Genomic DNA, 25,943 nt, shown 5'->3' with positions numbered 1-25,943 from the left:
GTGATCCCTGCCTCGGAACAAAGACTGGTGACGCCCAGAAATTCGGATATTGCAATTTATTGCTTGAACACCAACACCTCTTTATCGTCTGTGGGAAACAATAGGTAGGACCGCATTGTATTTTAGCATCTGATGAAATTCCTTCGAGTAAATCAACGTGACGACTTGGACATTCATGCTAAATAGGAAAATTATGTTAGTAATTGGATATTGATGTTTTTTTCATAACAAGGCCCTCCTCCAGATTACTATGAACTATCAGGCACATTGATGTTATTTTCATCACTGGCTTCAGTTATACAAACGAATTGGATACTGGTAGTCAGATGTAGAGGTGTGTCTATTGTTCTATTGGCAGCAGCATTGCAGAACCATAAATATTTCCTCGGTTGTAGGAATATACATCAGGGCATTGAAACCTACATGTAAACAAAAACTATTCTTCAGTGTATGATTAAAATGATCCTAAAATAACACGATTGATTCTAGTTCGGGGATTAAGCAGATTGAACAACCAACTAACATTATCTCTAGATGTCTTGCAAGCTAACTATATCCATTCCTTTATGTATGTGGTGTGTCAGCTAACTTTATTACCATTAGAAAAAAGCACAACAGATCAAAGTGAATCTAAATTGTGTACAATCGTTCATTCGTTTATATAGTAACAGATGAAACAAAACACATACTCTTAGTCTAATCAATCAGTTTACCAAAATCTGCTTAATACAGGGGCTTGTAAAATTAGCAAGATCCATCATGAGCATTGACACTGGTATTTAATGTTCAAAAAAAAAAGACACTGGTATTTTAGAAGTGGTCCATTACAAAATCTAGATGAAATTTACTACAGGCTACCAAAGTAGTTATGCCTATAGTTACACTAATATCCACCACCAATGACACCAAAATAGTTATGCCTATAGTTACACTAATATCCACCACCAATGATCCCAAAGTAGTTATGCCTATAGTATACTAATATGCACCACCAATGATGAAAAACATATCGAATGGTAAAACAATAAAAAAGGACCATTGGAGAATAATTGGATATTTTCTCTTTCTTTATTCTATTACGGAGTAGTCTACCTAATTATAAGATGTATATAGGGGCGCTTTGGCAAATGCAGACTAATAAAAAACCTGTGTAAGCCGGATGATATACTTTTTTCACAGTAGAGTATTCGTACATATCTTAACACAGTAATAATTGAAAGGAAAATTAGCTTGTTTACGCAAGCTACCTGGTAAGAAAAAAACATTGCTTGAAGAAATGTGATGCATACCTCTACAGAAGTTTTGAGCCTGAGTTGTCCTGCGACTTGTTCAAGTAGCCCAACAACACTCTCGAAAAAGGATATGGACAGCCGAAGAATCGAACAAGATTTTGCAATCCTCTCTCCCCTTGTGTGACATTTGATGAACTTAGACGAGTAATATATGTATTTCCTTCATATATATAACTAAGTTGCTGACACAGTAACACAGCTATACCAGCATTAACCGACAGACTGGCAAACGCAAGATATAACAGAATTATACCCCTCGCTGACAAGAAGAATGCGGAACTTGCCAAGGTAGTAATAATCTCCATCAGTAATTTCATAGAACCCTTTGAGTGACCGTATGATGATAGATTTGGAAAATCTAGAGGGGGCCATATATGATAACTTGCATAAATGGTCATAATAGCAGCATAACTGCAACTCGTGACCACAGATATAAGAAAAATGACAAAAGCTCGGTGATTTGAAGCTCCCACACAGTTTCCAATCTGCAGATGACATGACAAAAAAGGAAATACAACAAAGAAAACTAATTAGCAATAAGCAATGATGCAAAAGAATGGGAATATATCAAGACATCACTATCAAATTTATCCAACTTACAAATGGGCAATGATGATCCATGTCCACCACACACATTTTACAGGATCGGCAGTGATGTGCTCTTGGAGGCTTAGGTTTACTACAGTATGTACAAAATGTATAGTTCTCAAGATCATTCTTTTCGACCATTGGATAGCTTCCCCACCGTATGTTTGCTGGCGCACCAGCAGACTTCAGAGAGGCCAAACAGTAACTTGCAATTGTAAATACAGATAAGAAAGCTGCTACTGTGCAGTGAAAGATGCCACAGAACATGCTGATTGAGAAAACAACTGGATATACCGCCCAGACCCCACCGCCTGTTAATGAGAGAAAAGAAGACAGAATAAAACAGGGGTTGTATGGAGCACAGTAAAAAAGGGTGGCAAATATATGAAAAAAACAAATAAACATGGAACAGTAGTTATATCAGATGCTGATAAATATTCAGAACTTACATATAACAAAGAGCATGAAGAGCATGAGCACAGTCACAAAGAACCCATCCCGGAAACGCCTCCAGCGGGAAAAGCATACACTGTCAGGTTTTCTTGAAGTTTGGTCGCATTGTGTGACTGCTCCACACCAGCCACACTTGTATACAGGTGCATAACTTGTAAAAACAAGCCGGAGACCACAGCCCCAACATGTGGCCTCATGATCTTCTGGTATGGACGTGACACATTGTTCTACCTGAACAGAAGAAGGATGCCGATTAGCCCATTGATGCAGAAACGATTAATTAATTTAAGGTAGTTTCACACTGTCTTTCTTCTCTGCTTGCTAAATGTATTATACAGGCTGAACTTGTTATATGCATATAGTTTGATCCACAAACCATATCTACAAAATGAAATCACCAAGTAAATTTCACGGTAATTTTTTTTTATCAAGGAGCATTAGTATCAGAGAACTGGGGCAATACCTTTTTCTAAAAATTTACTTATATGGGTGAGCGAAAGCATTGTATTCATAAGGGTCAAACAGTTTTCCAATAGGTCCTCTCCAAAGAGGAGTGTACTGAGCGCCACCGTTGACAGTCCATCCCAAGTAACAGAACATCCATTATCTAACAAAATCTCAAGTAACAGAAAATGATAATTTTCCCCTTCTTTAATGAATACCAATTTTGTGATTTATGATTTTTTCATTACTCCCCCGCAACTAATAACACAACTGCTTATACCGAAGCCTGCAAGTTCCCCTAAAGACTAAAGAATGGCCTTAGTTTTAGTGCTGAGTAACTATCTCTTCAAAAGTATTGTACTAATGAAAGGATAGAGTTTAGCTTTCTGGGCACACTGTTGTGAACATAAGTAGGGTGCTGATTACCACAGAAAAACAATCAACCCTTCTTGTCTGAATTGACCTACAATATCCTCAAGTGGTTACCTTATTACTAGTTTACTACAACAATCTAGTGCTATCCGTAGCCAAATCAACAATCTAGTGCTTTACCTGGAGTAACAATCCGTAGCCCAAAAACACTCTGGTACTAGGAAATTGACATCATTACTGCTCATACTAGAAGTTTAAGATCAGGCAACCAAGTTGGCATTACAACTCGTGGCATAACACAGCGAAGACAGCGGGGTCCTAACCAGTAGCATACTAGCAGTTTTACGCTATGCAAGATCAGGCAACCAAGTTGGCATTACAACTGGTGGCATAACACGGCGAAGACGGCAGGGCACTAGCAGTTTTATGCTATGCTATGCTAGAAGTTTGACAGAAGAATGCCGTTTCGTTTAGCAGCTAACTAGTTAGCTGTTCCCATAACATCTTACCAACAAAGGATGGAGCTTAGCTTTATGGGCACACTAAGCAGGTATGATAGCCGCAGACAAATAATGGCCCTTCTTATCTGAATCGACCCTAGTTACGACAAGTGAGTGTGGTATCCTCATCCAAATCAACAAACTTATTTTACAAGAGCCTCTAAGCATCCTAGCAAAATCAATCTATTGCTAGAAAATTTACATCATTAGTACTGATGAGAGTAGTAGGGGATCTGCGGTGCTCGTTACTCATGTGCTATGGCCCTACATCCCATAAAAGCCCAGGCAGCAAGTTCGCTACAGTAGTTGCTAGCAGTTGATCAACGGAACAAGGAGATGCGAGCCAAACTTGGCTGGCAACGCGGAGCCTACGGCACGGGCGGTCACAACCACCAACTACACATCAGGGCCACAGGGGTGTAGAAGCGAGGGCGATTCGCGCTCAAAGCATGAGAAGAGAAAAGATGGGGCGGCGAACCTCGGGCAGCGGCTGCTGCTCCCCCATGGCCGCCACGCGCGGCGCGCAGATCCGCCGCCGGCGGGGAGCGGGGGGTTGAGGAGGAGACCCTCGCTGGCGGCGGTGGGTGGGGACTCTGGCGAGCTATGGTCGCTGAAGCTTGTGCTTCTCGGTGGGAAGGATCGATGGAGGGAGGTCAGAGGTGGAGTAGAATAATCGGAGCGGCGGACGGACGTGGGATTCGAGGAAAGGAGGGGTGGAAAACAATACGGAGCGGACGACGACGGCGACAAGTCGTGCGTGGCGACTGCGACTGCGACCGGGCTCGATCGGCTCCGTGTCCGGGAACCGGCCGAGTCCCTGCCGTCTCCGGTCGGGCCAGTTGTGATTTGTGCTTGTGCGGCAGGGCAGCACTTCTTCTTGAGAAAAATTGGTAAATAAGGTTTATGCATTTTCCATAACAAACTGCTAGAATGTTTCTCTGCCGAGTATATATTGCAATTTCGTGCCATATTTGCTAGAGCATGTCGGACCGCCTATAATGAGAAGAAATAAATAACCCATGCCAAGTCCTCATCCATGGCTGGCGGCAACATCGTGATCTAGGGCTGCGGATTTGGGGCCACAAGCCCCATCTACTCACAGAGCGGCACGACACCTCGTGGCCCTTGGGACCTAGCCGGCTGGCTGAAGGGGAAGCGGGGCGGGGGAGTGTAGGGAGATGGGAGTTAGTGGTGAGTGAGGTGGGCTCGTCGACGGAGAGAAGCCATGTTTGGGGGACGGAGGGCGGCGCTAGGGTTTACCATACTAAAACGCTTCGAAGCTACTACATGGTAGACGATACTGTGTGTTTGCCACAAAAGCCAAAGGAAAATATTGGTAATTTCAAGAGGTAAAAGGCCAATTTTTCCGTTCAAAGCCATTTGGCATCTTCTCGCAGCCTTTTTTTATTTTTAATAAATATTCTTATTTAGGTAATAACTAGGTAACCAGAAGATTCAATTAAGCGAGATTCCGAGCTACAATTATTAAATTTAACACATATCAAAGAAAGGTCGATCAATCAATAAGTACTTGTCCTGGGGCGAAAACAGATTCCGGCGATAGTCTTGGCAAATGCCTGAAAATACGGTAGCAAATTTTCCCCTTCTTTTTCTATTTCAGCTCGAATCCCAACATCGGAGATCAAATCTATCGTCCAACAAGCCGCTGCATTTTTGATATTTCTGAAGATGGTTCGTCGACGTCAGAATGATTCCACACTTCAATTACTCCATCAATGGTTCACGGCCTCGTCAATACAGTATGAGTGTTCTGCAGACGTGTGCCCAAAGCTTTATCTGCACTACTTTTTTACAAACCAATAACTTGCTCAAGAAATCTAGCTAGTGGGTGTTCACGATACGATCCAGGGGCTCATCTACCAGGCTGTGGAAAGACACCACGATACAAATAGTTCACGAGGGGGCATTGCAGAGGGCATGGCTAGAAGTTTCTTTCCCCTTGGCGCAATGCCACAAATGGGAACCTGCTGCTGTGCGGCTTTCAGAATGAATGCTGGGGGCTTTTGCCCTTCACTCGAAATAAAATGCGAGACTACAATACGATATCTTTGCAGCGTATTTTATCATGTCAAGTTACAGGTATTCCCATACTGAAACACACACACGATCCACGTTGAACCTGGGAACCGACTGCAAGGGCATGATACACTTAACATGAGGTACTACTCCAAATGCAGTTCTTCTGTAAGCATCACTTCACCGCGAAAAACATGGCTTCCAACGACGAACCAACAAATTATAAGAAGGCATTTCCTATCCGAGGCTGCTCTCTGATGTCATCATATGTCGGCCGAGAGGAAGTCATTCGACAATGTAACCTGGCAATCAAGAAAAAAGAGGAGTCGGTATATTGCATCTGAAATAGCTCAACCCATATCCTGAAGCTCTTGTCACCGAATCTAGAATTAGAAAAGTGTGATTACCTTCTCACCCATCTTGAACGGCGCCAGGCCCCTGTATGGGCAAGTACCACATCTGAATGCATCGCCCAACCCGCACTGAAATAGAGAATAACGCATATCATTAGTAACTTTGGGTCAGTTGAGTGTATGCATACATATGGTTGTGGACTATCACAAGAAATCACCAATGGCATTGTATGTTTACAAGCAATAATTTTACTTACACTGCCACAAGCTGACACGGGGTTATCGATCTGTTCTGCAGTGAGCCCCAGCTTCTCCACCTTCTGCTCAGCCTCAGCCCTGCCACAACTGCAGTTTTTGCATGCCTTCTTTGTGGCTCCCACTTCACAATCTCCCACTGATGAAACAACAGCAGCAAAGCACTTTTAGTACCTATAAGCCTAAATAAATATCCTCAGAAACATTATACAAAGTCAGAAGGTCAGTTAACCATACCAACTGGAAGCTCTGGCTTCTTCAGGTCCTCCTCAGTCAAGAGGCTGTCTTCGTCAATTAGTTCATCATCATCGTCAATTTCAATCTTTGGAAGAGTCTTCACTGGTTTCTTCTTCAGTTGGAAGGACGAACCCATACTCCAAGATGGCTTCTTTGCCTTGATCTGCAAACGAAAATCCAGTTAGCACTCATCAATAGACATAAAAAGGCATGTGCAGCAACCTTTACAGAATGTGACACACTCACTGTAACAGATTGCACGCTATCCTGTGAGCTTGTGGCAGAAGCTTGCACTTCAACAAGACCTCCCATGAGTAGCTGGCGCTCGATATAATTGTTTGGCTGATGCAGAGGAAAATAGAAGATCAGTCCGTGCTAAATTGACATTACAAGACAACGGATGATGTGAACAAAAGAACAGTGGGATGAATTACCTTCTGATCAGAGGAGGGTGTGAGGCTCTGTACCAGTACGATTCCCCCAGCTTTCAGCACTCGGTTAATCTCAGCAACCAACTGATCCCCAAAACTTTCCACCTTTTTTATGAAAGACAGAACAGCACCGACCGATGCATCATCAAAAGGCAACTTCCCACCTGACCAATGTTAACAACAAAGGTTTACAACAGGTCTACGACAAACGGAGTTTATACAAGGAGACTAACTGAAACTGGTAGCATAAGAGTATCAAAACCAAGAACAATGAAATGTTAACCAGCTTGTCTGGCAATACGAAACTAATGGTGTTCATTCCTCAAGTCCATGTATTCTGCTGGAAGCTTCAGAAGGATTCAGCCAATCTACTTACCTTCAGTTCAGGACTTGAAAAATCCCCCTAGGATTCAGGTTTTCTTATGGTTGTTCTGCCAAAACAAGACTACGACTAGAGATAATCTAAGGAAGAGGGGAATGCCAAAACCTTTAGTGTGTGATCTACACAAAGAGATTGAATCAGTTAGACATTCATTTTTTTGATTGCCTAGTCATTAACTTTGAATCTATTGCTTCTAAATAGCTTTGGAACAAACGTTTTTTACATAAATGTTATTACTGCTGCCATTCTGTGAGGTGTTTGGAATAACAGAAACAACATAATTTTTAACTGAGTGACTTGAATTAATATGAAACAGGTATGGGGCCTGATTCTACTGTATCTGAGGAACTAAATGATACCTTTCAAAGATATGGAGGCAGGAAAAATGGATCAGTTCATGGACAAAATGTTGCACAAGCTCAAGACTCCTCGGTCACTGCCAGGCTGAAATGGAACCGCTTTGAATGGGTTTCATCTTGGCTTTCTACTGCTGAAGGCAGTGCGCGTCACTGGCAGACCTCAAGGACCACGCAGATTAAGACTCATCAATTCATGTTGAGCAGAGTGGAATTCTGTTCAGGCAATGGAAGATGGAGGTGGTTTGTGTAAACATCTTGTCATGATGATAGTTGATGTTAGATGTTTCGAACTAAGTTGGTGTTGGTAGGCTTCTGTCTTTCCTTGGTCTGTAATGATGTGGGTGGGGGTGGAGGATACAAAGTTTATAAATGGAATTTCTGTCCATAATATGATGGCTATGATCAAATAGCTCACATTTCCTAACTGACATGCCCAGTCCATCAGAGGTAACTTGATAGGTGGCAACTATTCTGTGAGATATTACATAGTACTTGTTTTGTTCCTTGCGATTGAAGCCATAATACACACCTATTGTGCTCCACCTATTCTGCAACTTGATAGGTGGCACCATGTGTTCTCTACGTATTCTGATAAGATGATTAGAGCTACGGAGCTATTCCCTCTGTCCACAAATAAGTGTACTTCCGACTTTTGTCATGAGTCAAACTTCATGAAAAAGTAGCAACATAGTATATAATAACAAATTGATGAATTACATTTCAACATGGGTCTACTGATACGAATTTAATTTCATAAATGTTGCTATGTTTTTGTATAGGGAAAATTTTCCACGGGACACCGTTATTTTCTGGTGTTTGCTGAAACACACCGTTGAATTTGTGTCTTTGCCAGGTACCATTACAATTGTGTGGTACTCCCTCCGTCCTCAAATAAGTGGACATCTAGCCTCTAAACTTTGTCCACAAAAGAGTGTACTCCTATCTTCCCAATGCAATTTAATTGCTTCTCTCTCATCGCATGGAAATCAAACCCAATAATATTGAGCACATATTCTTCTTGCTTTTTACATGCAATTAGCTTATTGGAGGTGAAAGAATTAAAGAGGAGAGATGCATGTTCCCAATGTACTTTTTACTCCACCTCATAATTTATCTTGAAAACCCCGCAAGTACACTTATTTGTGGACGGAGGGAGTACATGGTACATTTGCCAGAACACACCACCTGGCTAAAAACGGAAAGTTTTGCACTTTTGCCTGGACATAATTTGAAAAGTTTGACTTAAGACAAAACCTAGAAGTACATGTATTCATGGTGGAGCGAGTATGAGCTTGGCAACTAGCATATGACTAATGAGCAGCGGAGAATCCCAGCCCATGATCCTATCCTAACCCTAGAGAAATATCCATTATCTCCCTTGGAGTATTTTACTTCGTGGGCTGTCCAAGAACATGGAAAATGGGGGGCACGGGATTGAGACACTAACTGAAACTAGCGGCATAAGAGTATCAAAACCAAGAACAATGAAATGTCAACTTGCAGATTTTGAAACACACACCATTACATGAATTTTCAGTCTATAAGATAGGCGTTGGCTAAAATCAAATATCTAATGTTATCTGATTTACATGCCCAGTCCATCAGTGGTAGCTTGCTAGGCGGCAACTATTCTGTGAGGTATTTCATAGCATCTTGTTTTGTTCCTTGGGACTATGGTTCTGTTTGTTGAAATGGAACCGGGGGAAAACCCCTGCGAAATGGAAGAACTACAAAGTTCAAGGTAATTTCTGCTGTCCATAATATAGGTGTTGGCTACAATCAAATATCGTGTATTATCTGATTCACGTGCCCGGTCCATCAGAGGCAGCTTGATAGGCGGCCACTATTACGTGAGATATTATGTAGTATCTTGTTTTGTTCCTTGCCGTTAAACAGCATGCATACAGACCACTCCTGCTGTGTCCTCTGCGTGTTCTGATAAGACTGTTAGAGCTACTACGGAGCTAGTATGAACTTGGCAGCTCGTGTATGACTGATGAGCAAGGGGCAATCCTAGCCCTAGAGAAACATTTAAGTATTATCCCCTCGTGTTTAAATTCGCGGGCCCTAATCCTAGAAATAGAACACGGAAAAGGGGAGGCCAAGGGATTTGAGAGGGGGCTCACCGAGCGAGGCGCACTGCGTGATGACGACGACCTCCTCCCGCGAGACCCCCGCCGCCGCGGCCAGGTCCCCCACCGCGCGGAGCGGCAGCACCAGCTCGTCCGTCACCGCGAGGGCCGCCGCCATGGATCCGGCACCTGCACACGAGCGGATTCGGGTCCGTTAGAGGGAAACGGCGGACCAGATCGAACAAAGGGGATGGATTCGAGCCTGCCTACGGATTGGATCGGAGTCCGAGGAGGAAGAAGAAGTTCCCGCGAGCGCGAGCGAAGAGAAATTTCTCGGGGTTGGGGGCTGGCTCTGGAAGCTTCGGTGCCGGCGTGGAGCTGAAGGATGGATGGAGAAGGGGAAGGCGAAGTTGGGCAGCGGCGGGCGGATGAGGCCGGGTCAGACTTGGCTACCACTTCTTAACTGGCCCGGTCTGTTTCGAACCTATGGGCCTTGCTGGCCTCTTTGATCACTCGACGTGACAGTCCATAAAAAGAAAAACAAAAAACAAGATGGAATGGATCATCTTCCATTTAGAGCATCTCACAGAGCCCGTAAAAATTGGAACCGGGCCGGAAAATGGCAGGATAAAAAGCTCATGTGGCTTCCGAACCCGTAAAAACAAGGTTTATGAAATTGATTTGCATATGATCGATCAAAGCTGAACGTTAAAACACAAATAAATCATGCATAGTTCATAGTGCAGACATCAAATGACACAACCAAATGACACAGTTCATAGTTCACCATCAGATCGAACCGCCGGCATCAAACAGAGGCAGTACCGCCATCAGCACCATCGGCAGTACCTCCTGGAGTCACATCGGCACCACCTCCCGGAGGCACATCGGCAGCAGCAGTTGCCTCTTGACGAGCAGCTCTTCGCCTCGCCGTGATCTCCGCCGAGGTCTCCTTCCACCACTCCAGCCTGAACCTCATTCATTTCCTTCGTGTTCTTCATCAAGATTTCCCTCTCTTCGGCCAATAGTAGCTTCGTTGCTTTGGCCTTCTTCACATTGATCCTCATCTCCTCCAACTTGGCTTTGGTCTTTGCTTCCTCTCTGGCGGCTTCAAGCTTTGCAAGGCTCACCTCCTTCTTCATCTCGATGATGACACGCTTGGTCTCCAAAGTCTTGGTCGCTATCACCTCCTTCGACTTCATCATTTGATCAAACTTGTCCCTCAACAATGCAGCCTCCCCCTCGAGCCTTATCCTTTCCTTCGCTTTCTTGTTCCCCTCCGACTTGTCGGCGTTCCTGCCATCCTTCTCGTCCTCGGTGTTGATGGCGTGTAAGACACACGTCCGTTGGGAACCCCAAGAGGAAGGTGTGATGCGTACAGCAGCAAGTTTTCCCTCAGTAAGAAACCAAGGTTATCGAACCAGTAGGAGTCAAGGAACACGTGAAGGTTGTTGGTGGCGGAGTGTAGTGCGGCGCAACACCGGGGATTCCGGCGCCAACATGGAACCCGCACAACACAATCAAAGTACTTTGCCCCAACGTAACGTGTGAGGTTGTCAATCTCACCAGCTTGCCGTAAACAAAGGATTAGATGTATAGTATGGAAGATGATGTTTGTTTGTGAAGAACAAGTAAAGAACAAGTATTGCGAGAGATTGTATTTCGGATGTAAAGAATGGACCGGGGTCCACAGTTCACTAGTGGTGTCTCTCCCATAAGATAAATAGCATGTTGGGTGAACAAATTACAGTTGGGCAATTGACAAATAAAGAAGGCATAACAATGCACATACATATATCACGATGAGTACTATGAGATTTAATCGAGGCATTACGACAAAGTACATAGACCGCTATCCAAGCATGCATCTATGCATAAAAAGTCCACCTTCGAGTTATCATCCGAACCCTTTCGGTATTAAGTTGCAAACAACGAGACAATTGCATTAAGTATGGTGCGTAATGTAATCAACACAAATATCCTTAGACAAAGCATTGATGTTTTATCCCTAGTGGCAACAGCACATCCACAACCTTAGAACTTTTCGTCACATCGTCCCGCATTCAATGGAGGCATGAACCCACTATCGAGCATAAATACTCCCTCTTGGAGTTAGAAGTATCAACTTGGCCAGAGCCTCTACTAGCAACGGAGAGCATGCAAGAACATAAACAACATATATGATAGATTGATAATCAACTTGACATAGTATTCCATATTCATCGGATCCCAACAAACACAACACGTAGCATTACAAATAGATGATCTTGATCATGATAGGCAGCTCACAAGATCTAACATGATAGCACAATGAGGAGAAGACAACCATCTAGCTACTGCTATGGACCCATAGTCCAGGGGTGAACTACTCACACATCAATCCGGAGGCGATCATGGTGATGAAGAGTCCTCCGAGAGATGATTCCCCTCTCCGACGAGGTGCGGAGGCGATCTCCCGAATCCCCGAGATGGGATTGCGCGGCGGCGTCTCTGGAAGGTTTTTCGTATCGTGGCTCTCGGTACTGGGGTTTTCGCGACGAAGGCTTTAAGTAGGCGGAAGGGCGGAGTCGGAGGAGGCACGGGGGCCCCACACCACAGGGCGGCGCGGGGCCCACCCTGGTCGCGCCGCCTTATGGTGTCGGTGCCCCGTGGCCCTGATGCGTCCAATTTGCATCACTATTTTATATCATAATTTGCTGTTATTCATTGATATATTTCATATTTGGAGATAATACTTATGTTATTTCATCTATTTTGCATGTTTCATGATTATTGGAGGATCGCGCACCGGAGTCGGGATTCTAGCTGGAAAAAGCGCCGTCAGAATGCAATATTTCGGAAGATCAACAGTTGACGGAAATTATATGAAAAATCCTATTTTTCCAGAAGATGAAGGGAGCCAGAAGGGGGGCCGAGGGGACCCGAGGTGGGCCCACCCCATAGGCCGGCGCGGCCCAAGGCCTGGCCGCGCCGCCCTGTGAGGAGGGGGCCCACAGCCCCCTCTCGCCTCCTTTCTTCGCGTACGCCTTCGTCCCGAAAACCTAAGCTCCGGGGGTACATCGCGAAGAGCCACGGCCCCGCCTCGCGGGGCGGAGAACACCGAGAGAGAAAAGAGCTCTCCGGCAGGCTGAAATCCGTCGGGGAAATTCCTCCCGAGGGGAAATCGACGCCATCGTCACCGTCATCGAGCTGGACATCATCTCCATCACCATCATCATCATCTTCATCATCATCACCGCCGTATCCACCGCTGCACGCCATCACCGCTGTAACAATTTGGGTTTGATCTTGATAGGGGAAACTCTCCCGGTGTTGATTTCTACTTGTTATTGATGCTATTGAGTGAAACCGTTGGACCAAGGTTTATGTTCAGATTGTTATTCATCATCATATCACCTCTGATCATGTTCCATATGATGTCTCGTGAGTAGTTCGTTTAGTTCTTGAGGACATGGGTGAAGTCTAAATGTTAGTAGTGAAGTATGGTTGAGTAATATTCAATGTTATGATATTTAAGTTGTGGTGTTATTCTTCTAGTGGTGTCGTGTGAACGTCGACTACACGACACTTCACCTTTATGGGCCTAGGGAATGCATCTTGTACTCGTTTGCCAATTGCGGGGTTGCCGGAGTGACGAAACCTGAGCCCCCGTTGGTATATCGATGCGGGAGGGATAGCGGGATCTCGAGTTTAAGGCTGTGGTTAGATTTATCTTAATTACTTTCTTGTAGTTGCGGATGCTTGCAAGGGGTATAATCACAAGTATGTATTAGTCCTAGGAAGGGCGGTACATTAGCATAGGTTCACCCACACAACACTTATCAAAACAATGAAGATTAATTAGCCGTATGTAGCGAAAGCACTACACTAAAATCCCGTGTGTCCTCGAGAACGTTTGGTTATTATAAGTAAACAAACCGGCTTGTCCTTTGTGCTAAAAAGGATTGGGCCACTCGCTGCAATTATTACTCTCGCACTTTACTTACTCGTACTTTATTCATCCGTTACATCAAAAACCCCCGAATACTTGTCCGTGAGCATTTACGGTGAATCCTTCATCGAAACTGCTTGTCAACACCTTCTGCTCCTCGTTGGGATCGACATTCTTACTTATCGAAGATACTACGATACACCCCCTATACTTGTGGGCCATCAAGACTATTTTCTGGCGCCGTTGCCGGGGAGTGAAGCGCTATTGGTAAGTGGAATTGGTAAGGGAAATTTCTACTCGTTTGTGCTTATTTTATTTACACTCGTCTTGCTATAATTCATTATGGAGAGATCTTCTCTTGAGTATTTATTTGGGAAATCTACTACTACTGCAAAGGTAGTGGATGAGGCGCCAGGTAAGGAAGAAATACCATACAAAATACCTATGAAAATTATTGAACTTGTAGTGGATAACCGTTATACAAGGGATGGAACTGTCCACCCTGGAGATCATTTACTGTTCTTACATGAATTATGCGGTTTATTCAAGTGTGCAGGTATTGCTATGGATGAAGTGAGGAAGAAACTATTCTCTATAACGCTGTCCGGTAAGCGGCGCATTGGTATAAATTACTTGGATAATGGGGATTCTCTTGAATGGAATGATATTGTGCCCCGGTTTTATTCTAAGTTCTATCCTCCAAGTGAGATTCACAAAGATCGGAATCGCATATATAATTTTTGGCCTCATGAAGGAGAGAGTATTGCCCAATCGTGGGGGAGATTGAAGTCTTTAATGCTCAAATGCCCCATTCATGAGCTTCCTGGTAATATTATTATTGATAATTTCTATGCAAGACTTTCTTTTCAAGACAAGACCTTGTCTGGATACTTCTTGTTCGGATCATTTACACGCAACAAGGAAGAGTTTAAAAGGGGCCTTCTTAATCGGATCCAAGAAAATACCGAAGGATGGGAGAACGACAAGGATAGAGAATCGGTATAAATTATGATTATAAATGCATTGAAGCTTTTATGGATACTCGATAAATTTCGTAATATGAGTGCTACTTATGGTCTTGATTCTCAAGTTGCCTGCAAATCTTTATAAAGCTTTTGCTTCTCATTATGAATTGCCTAAGAAGAAATTTGATAAGTATCATGAACCGTATAAAGATAAAATTGATTCATCTATAAATAAATGTGTTGTAGTTGAAACTCGTTGATCATGTTATTCCCGAAGCTTATATTGAAAAAACTCCTTTCCCTGCTAAAATGAAGGAGTACTCTGTTATAAATAGTGCGGTTCATAAAAGTGAAAAGAAACCTATAGAACCCGAAGAACAAATAAAAGTTGAACTCAACTGTTGCAATTGTTAAAGATCTTGTGATCGAAAATATGGAGGATGGTCATATTATTTTCACGTGAAGATGCCTCTAATATTGTTTCACATCCTAATAAGTCCAAGCAAGCTAGTGTTCCTATGCTATCTGTTAGAATTGGTGATCATTGTTATTATGGTTTATGTGATATTGGTGCAAGTATTAGTGCTATTCCTTATGAGCTTTACACGGAGATTATGCACGAAATTGGTTCTTGTGAACTTGAAGATATTGATGTGGTCATTCGGCTGGCTAATAGAGAAACTATCTCTCCAATTGGTATTGTTCGAGATGTGGAAGTTCTATGTGGTAAGATTAAATATCCTGCTGACTTTTTGGTACTTGGTTCCTGTTGCTAGTAAATATTGTCCTATCATTTTTGGTAGACCTTTTATAAATACTTGTGGAGCTATTATAGATTGCAAGAAAGAGAAAATTTTGACTAAATTTGTTGGTGAATCTTATGAGTTTAACTTCTCTAAATTTACCAAAACTCCTTATAAAATTGATTCGCCTAATAGTGATTTTAAAGTTGAACAGTGTGCATCTATTGCTCTTGCTCCTACTAATCCTTTGCAGCAACATTTGGAGAATAGTGAGAGTGAAGTTTTTAGGGAAGAAAGAGATGAGCTTGATGAAATTTTCCTTCGTCAACCTATTCTTAAGCATGATTTACCTGATGGAAGATCGCGGGTACAACACCACCACCAAAGGAAGATCCTGTCTTTGATTTAAAACCATTGCCCGATAATCTTAAATATGCTCATATTGATGATAAGAAAATATATCCCGTTATTATTAGTTCTAAGCTTTCGAGTTTGAAGAAGAAAGGTTATTGGAAATACTAAAGAAACACCGAGGTGCTATTGGCTACACTCTTGATGACTTGAAGGGGATTTCTCCCTCTATTTGCCAACACGCCATTAATATGGAAGATGATGCGAAGCTTGTTGTTGAACCTCGGCGTCGTCTAATTCCTAAGATGAAGGATGTGGTAAGAAATGAGGTATTAAGACTCCTTGAAGCTTGGTATTATATATCCTATTGCTCGATAGTAGATGGGTTAGTCCTGTGCATTGTGTTCCTAAGAAAGGAGGAATGATCTGTTGTGCCTAATGATAATGATGAGCTCATACCTCAAAGAGTAGTTGTAGGGTATAGAATGTGCATTGATTATCGAAAAGTTAATAAGGTTACTAAGAAAGATCATTACCCTTTGCCTTTTATTGATCAAATGTTAGAAAGGTTATCTAAAAATACTCATTTTTGCTTTCTTGATGGTTATTCTAGGTTTTCACAAATTGCTGTTAAAACTAAAGATCAAGAGAAAACCACTTTCACTTGTCCCTATGGAACTTATGCTTATAGGCGTATGCCTTTTGGTTTATGTAATGCTCCCGCTACTTTTCAAAGATGCAGTCTGCTATTTTTCATGGCTTTTGTGAGAGTATTGTAGAGGTATTCATGGATGATTTTTCCGTCTATGGAAATTCTTTTGATAATTGCTTGCGAAACCTTGATAAAGTTTTGCAGAGATGTGAAGAAACTAACCTTGTTCTTAATTGGGAGAAATGCCACTTTATGGTTAATGAAGGAATTGTATTGGGACATAAAATTTCCGAGAGAGGTATTGAAGTTGATAGAGCTAAAGTTGAAGCCATTGAGAAGATGCCCTATCCTAGGGATGTTAAAGGTATTCGTAGTGTTCTTGGTCATCACTACAAGAAAAGTTGGCATGGCCGATGAAGTTGAAGTCGCGCCGTGGTTGCTGGTGTACCATGGCCGACGATTTTGGGTCTGTCCGTTGTGCATGTCAAAACTTTTTTTTTCTCGTTTTTGAGGCCACCTAGCCTGACGAAAATGGTCAAAACGTGGCGTATGGTGGCCCGGGACGTGATGCATCTCGAATTCTCGGGTTCGCCGGCCGAGTCAACGCAAATCCGCACCGCCGAGGGATGTAGGGCCCAGATGGCAGCCTCTCTGGCATTGTTTTTTTCTCGATCGCGCCATCTTGTTCAACGCTCTCCGATCGAGCCGTTTACGATGCAGGATCATGGGTCCCGCATGTCATCCTCTATGAACCAAAATTCTTTCTATTCTTGGATTTTTTTGACCCCCTGATTTCTGGCTACTTCCTTTTTCTTTTGATCCCTTGCCGCCTCTCAAACGGTGATACCGCTGCGCTAAATGGGACCCGCATGTCATCCTCTATGTACTATAAAACTTTCTTTTCTTGGATTTTTTTTGGCACCTCAAATTTGGTCACTTGCCTTTTTCTTTCGATCCCCTGCCGCCTCTCAAACGGTGATACCGCTGCTGCTAAATGGGACCCGCATGTCATCCTCTATGTACTATAAAACTTTCTTTTCTTGGATTTTTTTGGCACCTCAAATTTGGTCACTTGCCTTTTTCTTTCGATCCCCTGCCGCCTCTCAAACGGTGATACCGCTGTCGCTACATGGGACCCGCATGTCATCCTCTATGTACTATAAAACTTTCTTTTCTTCGATTTTTTTGGCACCTCTTATTTGGTCACTTACCTTTTTCTTTCGATCCCCTGCCGCCTCTCAAACGGTGATACCGCTGCTGCTAAATGGGACCCGCATGTCATCCTCTATGTAATATAAAACTTTCTTTTCTTGGATTTTTTTGGCACCTCATATTTGGTCACTTACCTTTTTCTTTCGATCCCCTGCCGCCTCTCAAACGGTGAGACCGCTGCTGCTAAATGGGACCCGCATGTCATCCTCTATGTGCTATAAAAGTTTATTTTCTTGGGTTTTTTTTCACCCTCTGATTTTTGGCTATTTCCTTTTTCTTTGATCCCCTCGCCGCCTTGGAAACGTTGAGTAAGCTGCCGACTCATGGGACCTGCATGTCATCCTCTATGTACAATCAAATTTCTTTTTCTTTTGATCTCAAGCCGCATTTGAAATGTTGAGACCGCTGCTAATTGGGACCCGCATGTCATCCTCTATGTACAATAAAGTTTTTTTCTTGGATTATCTTTGGCTCCTGATATTTTGTCACTTGCCTTTTTCTTTCGATCTCATGCCGCCTTTGAAACGTTGAGTAAGTCCGCGGCTCATGGGTCCCGCATGTCATCCTCTACGAACAATAAAAGTTTCCTTTCTTGGAGTTATTTTTGACCCCTAATTTACGGCTATTTGCCTTTTTCTTTTGATCTCCTGCCCCCTTTGAAACGATGACGACGCAACTTGGTGCAGGTCGGTCCCACATGTCATCCTCTCGTGAACAATAAAAGTTTCCTTTGATGGATTTATTTTCAACCCCTAATTAATTTCGGGATATTTCCTTTTTTTCCTTTGATCCCGCCGCCTTGGAATCGTTGAGGATGCTCGCTCGCCTCATGGGTCCCGCATGTCATCCTCTCAGAACGGTAAATGTTTCTTTTCTTGGATTTTGTTGACCAAACGATTTTTGGCTTATTTTTTCTTTCGATCTCCTGCAACCTTTAGAACGTTCAGGGCATTGCTGGCTCACGGGTCCCACATGTCAACCTCTATGAACAATAAACGCTGAGGATGCTGCTGCCTCATGGGTCCCGCATGTCATCCTCTCAGAAAGAAAATGTTTCTTTTCTTGTATTTTTTACCAACGTATTTTTGGTTTATTTTTTCTTTCCATCCCCGCCGCCTTTAAAACGTTGACGACGCTCGCCGGCTCATGGGTCCCCGATGTCGACCTCTCCCGTACAAGAAACATGTGATATCTTGATTATTTTGCGGACAATAAACATTGTATTTCGCTCTGAGCTATTGCAAACGGATAAATTAAATCTTTATTTTTACATAAACAAACTTATATGTTGAATCTCCTTGTTTTGTGTTTTTGCGAAGCATAGGAATTTCCGTTTTTTAGAAAAATCCGAACTTTCCTGCTTTGGAGAGGGCTGAAATTGTACGAGTCAAAAGGCCCAGCAGGATAGTTCGAAGGCCCAGATGTCCAGATGCAGCCCAATTGAAATCTTTCTTTTCTTGGATTTTTTTCACCCCCGATTCCTGGCTACTTCATTTTTCTTTTGGTCCCGTGTCGCCTTGGAAATGTTGAGATCGGCTAGCGCAAAATGGGACCCGCATGTCATCCTTTATGTACAATAAAATTTCTTTTCTTGGATTATTTTTGGCCTCCGATATTTGGTCACTTGCCTTTTTCTTTCAATCTCATGCCGACTTTGAAACGTTGAGGAAGTCTGCGGCTCATGGGTCCCGCATGTCATCCTCTATGAACAATAAAAGTTTCCTTTGTTGGATTTATTTTTTACCCCTAATTTCTAGTTATTTGCCTTTTCTTTTGATCCCCTGCCCCTTTGAAACCATGACGACGCAAGCTGGCAGTGTCGGTCCCACATGTCATCCTCTATGAACAATAAAGGTTTCCTTTGATAGATTTATTTTTACCCTAATTAATTTCTGGCTATTTCCTATTTTTATTTTGATCCCCGCCGCCTTGGAATAGTTGAGGATGCTGCTGCCTCATGGGTCCCGTATGTCATCCTCTCGTAAAGGTAAAAGTTTCATTTCTTGGATTTTGTTTACCAACTGATTTTTAGCTTTTTTTTGTTTTGATCTCCCGTCGCCTTTAAAACGTTGACGACGCCGCTGGCTCATGCGGTCCCCAATGTCAGCCTCCCCGCATCGCAAATCCTCTTCCCGTAGAGGTTGTATTTCTAGCTAGATAGCTAAGGTGGATTCGAATCCGCCATGGTTCATGCAACTCGGTAAGCCTTCTTGCACCGATTAATGGAACTAGTGTATAGCAAGGTCAAGACATGTGGCTTGGTGTAATGAATCTATTTGAATCATGTTGTGGATTCAATCTGATAGTTCTCTAACAGAGTCAGCCAAAATAGAAATTAAGTTTTTTTCTAAAACGGAAATGCAAATTAAGATGAACACAAACATTAGTTATCATAATAGCCGATCATACATACATACTACTTGCTAAGAGCAAAAGCTTGCCAGAGTTTTACCACCCATACAATTAATTAGCAGTCAGTATAAGATAACCTTATATAAGTATAACTACAAATGCATTTGCTAAGGGCTCATGGGACAATAGAACTAGACAACCGCAAACTTGATGACCAGCATGTCACAAATGGCATCGAAAGATCTTGACCTTCAACTTTGATCCAATGCGAAGTTTGGCACCGTCAATGAACTTTTTCCACCGGAAGTACGACAAGCGGCCATCTCGTGGACCGACTGAGTACCGTCCCTCCACTAAGTGAGACCTTCACTCTCCATGACGAGGGAAATCTTGCCCTTCGGCCAGCATTGAGATCCTTGGCGATACTTTTAGGCAATTTCGATTCAAAGCAAGAGATACCAACAAAAATTAGTCAATGGCACCAATGCACCGAAGACCTGAACCATGTGAGACTTTGAGCAGAGAAGACATCAAGATAAGAGCAGCTTATGCTGTCATATACTCACGAACATAGCCTTCGGATGCGTCCCGGTCACCACACGGTGGCCACAGCGAATGAGCCGAGACCTCGGTGATCCTGGTCGGGCAAGAGTGCAGGAGCCTCGGGCTGGTACACGAGCCGGTGCCGATGCGGGAGACTGCCGGGCAGGTACAAACGTGCCTCTAGAGGAACCGTGCTGATGCAGAGACCGTTGGGCGATGCAAGTAAATCGGCGGCAGCCTAGAGGAACCGGTCGATGCAGTGAGACCTCGCCGGGCGGTGTAGTATATGGGGCCTCACAGGAACCAATGCCGATGTAGGGCTCGCTGGGTAGATGCAACAAACGGTAGCTGGCACAGTGAACCGGTGTCGATGCGAGTGAGTAAGCCGGTGCCGGTGGCCGGTGTGGGTGCCCTTTGTGACATCCGCTCATGTTCCATCGAGATCTGCAGCTTTGATCATGTTAAACCCAAAGCAGCTAGAACAGAGGGAATGGTTTAGAACAACTGTTCGAATGCAAGTAATCAAAGGATATGAGTACAAAAAAGTTACATATTATATATTTGGAAGTGTCTCCAACTCGTAAGCGCTACGTATATCCGCCTCGCTTGAGCTTTCGATCCTCAGCTCGCCGCCTTCTTCGTAATCGTAGTCAAAAGCAAACTTTCTCCAATCATGTCCATACAAATATGTGATGGCCCGCGTCTTGCAGACATACACCTCATAGACCGTGTAGGTGTTCATCAATTTGCCATTGCCATGCATAGTGAAAGACCCTTCATGGGGACACATCCGGTTAATCATTGGACGAAGTTCACAAGGTACAAACCACAGTGAAAATTGATACTAATGTAAGAAGCGAGAAGACTAAAAACAAGACTTTACTATATGCCAATTCATGCTAAACCACCGAGAATACATACCTGTAACTCCGTGAAGGAGTTATTAGAAAGGTAGATAGAGCCATAGGAGGTGTTATATGCGGGGTATGTACATGGGCCCGCCATATTCCCGCAAGCTCGGCATCGGGATGGTGAAGGAAACATGGGAGGTACTATCGGTGCAGTAGCGCTCGAATGTAAGTGGAAGAATTAGGTTGTGTAAAGTGCATAGTTCAGAGCAATGCAAATGTTGACAAGCGAGTGCATAACACTATGTTACAAACCGAACAAATAAAATTTAGTGTATGATGAATATAAGCATGCTAATTTGGCGTTTCCGAATTCCAAGAAGCAGTTGATGTAGAGCCGTGATAATATCGTAAATAAATCATGGCATGTATATGTGGCTTAAGAAAATATACCCGAACCCTTGGATGGTTACGGCCTGCTGGTCCTTGGACTCTGAGCTTATATAAGCATCCGAAGGTGGGGCCGACAAGAATTTGGTGGCAGCTCTTCCGCAGATGCTCTCATCGCAGCATAGCTGCAATCCTTTGACCAATGAAGGCTTAGCAGTTTCAACTAGTATATGAAAATTGATGAGCAAATGTACATCAAGCAGTGATATATAAAATGAATCTATGAGACACCGATGACATATAGTGCTGGATGTAAGTGGAAGAATAGGGTTGTGTGTGCTCTGAACTATTGGTAAGCATAATTAGACAAAGCCGGCAATAAACATGTATAAATCAAATCATGTATGAGGATTAAGAAAATATACTCGCTTAAAAAGGATACCACCCACTGGCCCGTGGCCTTGTGCTTGAGGAGGTTTTCGAAGATGGTGGCGGCACCATCATCTTCACAACGAGCCTCATCGGATCATTTTTTATCCATTTGAGTAGAGGCACGTGCTTTCATCTCGCATATGAATAGCAAATGTAACTCATCATTGATATTTAATAAATCTATGAGATAGACTGATGCAAATAGTGCGGGATGTAAGTGGAAGAATAGGGTTGTGCATAGACAACAGCTGACAACAATGCAAATGTTTACAAAAGAAGCCAACGGAACTCAACAGTTTATATACTGGATGAGACAGACTGAAAAGTGAAAATTAGTGTATGATGATTGTAAGCAAACGCAGTGTTTCAACTTTGGTAAGCATTAGGCAAAGCCAACAGTAATTAAACAGATAATAATAAAATCATGTATGTGGATTAAGAAAATATACTGCATTCATTAAAAGGTCACCACCCAGCTGGCCCATGGCCTCGTGCTTGTAGAGGTTTTCTGATGATGGTGCCAGCACCATCGTCCTCACAAGAGCCCTCATCAGCCTCATTTTGCATCCACTTGAGTAAAGGCGCAAAGCTTCAGCTGCATAAGAATGGGAAACGATCTCACCAGTTGATATTGAATGACTCGGAGACAGCATCGATGCATATAGTGGCCGATGTAAGTGGAAGGGTATGGCTGTGTATGGACAACAATTCACAACAATGCAAGGGTGTGTTCGGTCTCAAACAGCCGTGGAATGGAATGGAATGGTTCCATTTCGAGGAATGGAATGGTTACATTTTTTTCGGTTGGGAAAATGGAGAGCGGAATGCATCAAGGTTAAACTAATCATTTGCCTCAAAATTGTAATTAGCAATTGCAAATGACATTTAATCTCAAAATCGTAATTAACAATACTCAATGGTGCTCTTTAATCTAAAATCGTAATTAACATCATTTTTTGTTGGGTTAGGGGAACTCGGAGAGTAGATGAACATTATCTGTATGATGATTGTAAGCAAACGAATTTGGTGTTTCTAAACTTTTGGCTTCGAGATCTTATGGGCTTCAACTATAGCCTACCCCAACTTTTTTGGGACTGAAAGGCTTGGTTGTTGTTGTTGTTGTTGTTGTAAACTTTTGGCAAGCATTAGAAAAAACCGACAATAAAATGCACAAATATCAAGGCATGTTTTGTGGATTAAGAAAATATACCATATTCATTAAAAGATCACCACCAGCATGCGCATGGTCTTGTGCTTGTAGAGGCATTTAGAAGATGGGGGCATCAACATACCGGCAGCCCGATCAACTGCAGCTTTGATCTTCCTTTTGAGTAAAGGCTCTAAAGTTTCAGCCTAGATATCAATAGCAAAACAAAAGGCGTAACTCTCAGCAGTGATATTGAATTACCGTATGAGATAGACTGATGCATATAGTGGATGCTCTTAGCCTTTTGCACTCATGAACACTAGCTATGGACAGACAAAAAAACTACTCCAGCTGGACTCAGCTTTGTCTAGATATTTCCATCCCAAAGCTTAAGGCTTATTTATTTTTGAGAAATCAAAACAAGTAAAGTTTGACCAAAATTTTAGAACATTCTATCAACAAATATAATATTGTGTAGATACCGTAGGAAAATATATTTCACAACCTATTTAATGATATTAATTTTGTATTTTGCATGTTAATGATTTTTGTAAAAGCTTAGTCAAACATGGTATAGTTTGACTTTCTAAAAATAATATAATCCCTAAGCTTTGGGATGGAGGTAGTAGTATCTAGAGCTAAAAACACATCTAGATACATCCGTATCTACAGTATAGTTGAGTCAATTAATTTGGATCCGAGGGAGTATCGGATCTCAGACTACATCATGGTAAGTTGGTTAAAAAAATTACCCCTCGCGGTCCCCGCCCAAACCTGGAAGTGGCATTTCGCTTCTGTGCTGCAGATCGGGCCATGCTCCCGCAGCGTGGGGCGCTATTCTCGTTCCCCATAGCCTCAAAGCACGGAACCCGGAGGTACCAACCTGATACAGAATATAGAGCATGGTGTCACAGAGGCTTTATGCACAAACAATCGAAGACATGTGCTACTTTAAGCATCTTCCTGAATCAGAACAGTATTGAGGATGCAGACAGACAGAGTGGATAAGCAAACGGAGTACCTGCTTTATGGGCCTGGGACGCAGCCTCGTGCTCAGCCAACCGCCCACATGCGTGGTGGCCTTACGCTCCATTGCCCCCACCACCACCACCGAGGTATTTCCTTTCCCGTACAAGTTCGACAAAAGATACATTGAGGATCTCAGTAAACTACAAAGGTTGCAAATGTCGACAAATAAAGGAAGAACACCCCAATCCAAGCAAAGGTAGCCCCCGCCCCCACCCCCATCAATCACTCCCAGCCGCGAGGGTGACCGTAAAGACACCCCTTCGCCTGTAATAGGAAATAGTAGATGCGCAAGATATCGAGGTGAGGAAAAAAGAACCGATCTCTGAGAAAGGAAAGAGCATTACTAGTACTACCTAATCCGCTGGTTCTAGATGCAGCTTGCCCCTCCAAGCTCGATGCCCTGGACGGTGGAGGCGAAAGGAGGGGATCGAGCTAGCGGCTTGCATCCGTCGACCGGCTCAGCACTCGATCGGGAGAGACAAAGGGGGCTACATAAAGGGGAGGGGTAACATATTTTATTACACAATGAACTTACCGATGTGACTAGTCATTACATGTCTCACCGAAACCGGGGCCCATAGTGTGGCACCCCAAATTCACTTGAACTCCGCACGGCGGGACGCATTGGCGCGTCAAGAAAACCCCCGAACTGTAGCGGGGAAATGAAACATTTCACAAAATTCGAAATTCAAGCACACCGCCACGCGCTAAGCACGCGGGCTGTTCCTTCCTCTTCCTCGGTTCCTCCTCCCTATCCGAAAAACCCCAAATCCCAAGCTCAAACAACAACAAAAACCCTCGGCCGCCATGCATGTCCTCGTTAACCCGCTCGGAGATCGTTTCCGGACGAGGCGGACCCCCGCTCTCGAGATCCCGAGCTCGTCCGCTCTGCCCGACCTCGAGGCACCGCGGCGTCGCCGCGCAGCCGGCGGCTTGAGGGCGCCGCAGAGGAAGTTCCGCCGAAAGTGCTCATGGCAACCGTGCAAGCTCACCGGCGTGCCAGTATCCCGAGAGGAACCGGTCAAAGCTTTGCTATTCGCAAAAAAAGCGGGCCAAGATCTGGTCAAAGCTTGCGTCGATGGCTTCTTGCCGCGAGAGGCTTGGAGTCCAGAGTCAATAAACTAGCTGGCGGAGGACTTAAGGACATGACATCGATTCATATTAACCGACTCAAGTTTGTTAGTCTAGTTAACAAATGCATCTAGATACATCCATATCTAGACAAAATTGAGTCAATTAATATGAATCGTAGGGAGTGCCCGAAAGTGTTTCATGCTACCAATTAATGCGCTCGGCAGGATCGGGCCGTAGAAGTAATTGTGCTACTACTCATACGATGAACTGATTGTGTGGGTGTCAAATTTTGCAACGCGATCATCCACCGAATGCTTAATTATAGTTCTAGAGCGCCAAAGGCGTACAAATCATAACAAAGATAGTACATACTACAACACTCGTAACATAAGAGTACGAATCATAAAGTAGCTCAACATTTTGCATCGAGTGGCTAGGTGGTCCTCGATACTACCGGGACGCCCGATGATCTCCTCGGCGTGCATCCGCTTCAACGCAA

The 25,943-nt window shown here is 43.5% G+C and overlaps 2 protein-coding genes across 2 annotated transcripts; both read right to left on the bottom strand.

The window, feature by feature from the left end:
- Nucleotides 1–1,118: 1,118 nt before the first annotated feature.
- On the bottom strand, nucleotides 1,119–4,184 carry LOC124676631 (protein S-acyltransferase 11). Its single transcript, XM_047212671.1, has 4 exons — nucleotides 4,128–4,184; nucleotides 2,330–2,564; nucleotides 1,893–2,191; nucleotides 1,119–1,777 (listed from the first exon to the last, which is right to left on the bottom strand). Exons 1-4 carry the CDS (start codon nucleotides 4,152–4,154, stop codon nucleotides 1,292–1,294), a joined length of 1,047 nt encoding a protein of 348 aa, XP_047068627.1. The 5' UTR covers nucleotides 4,155–4,184; the 3' UTR covers nucleotides 1,119–1,291.
- Nucleotides 4,185–5,690: 1,506 nt separating this feature from the next.
- LOC124676632 (anamorsin homolog) lies at nucleotides 5,691–9,953 on the bottom strand. Its single transcript, XM_047212672.1, has 7 exons — nucleotides 9,830–9,953; nucleotides 6,966–7,126; nucleotides 6,778–6,873; nucleotides 6,532–6,694; nucleotides 6,297–6,433; nucleotides 6,094–6,168; nucleotides 5,691–5,988 (listed from the first exon to the last, which is right to left on the bottom strand). Exons 1-7 carry the CDS (start codon nucleotides 9,951–9,953, stop codon nucleotides 5,950–5,952), a joined length of 795 nt encoding a protein of 264 aa, XP_047068628.1. The 3' UTR covers nucleotides 5,691–5,949.
- Between the last annotated feature and the right edge of the window lie 15,990 nt (nucleotides 9,954–25,943).

Source organism: Lolium rigidum, chromosome 7 (genome assembly GCF_022539505.1).
Source record: "Lolium rigidum isolate FL_2022 chromosome 7, APGP_CSIRO_Lrig_0.1, whole genome shotgun sequence".
Taxonomy (NCBI): Eukaryota; Viridiplantae; Streptophyta; class Magnoliopsida; order Poales; family Poaceae; genus Lolium; species Lolium rigidum.
The sequence above is the reverse complement of the archived record's forward strand: the minus strand, read 5'-3'. Positions and strand labels throughout refer to the sequence as shown.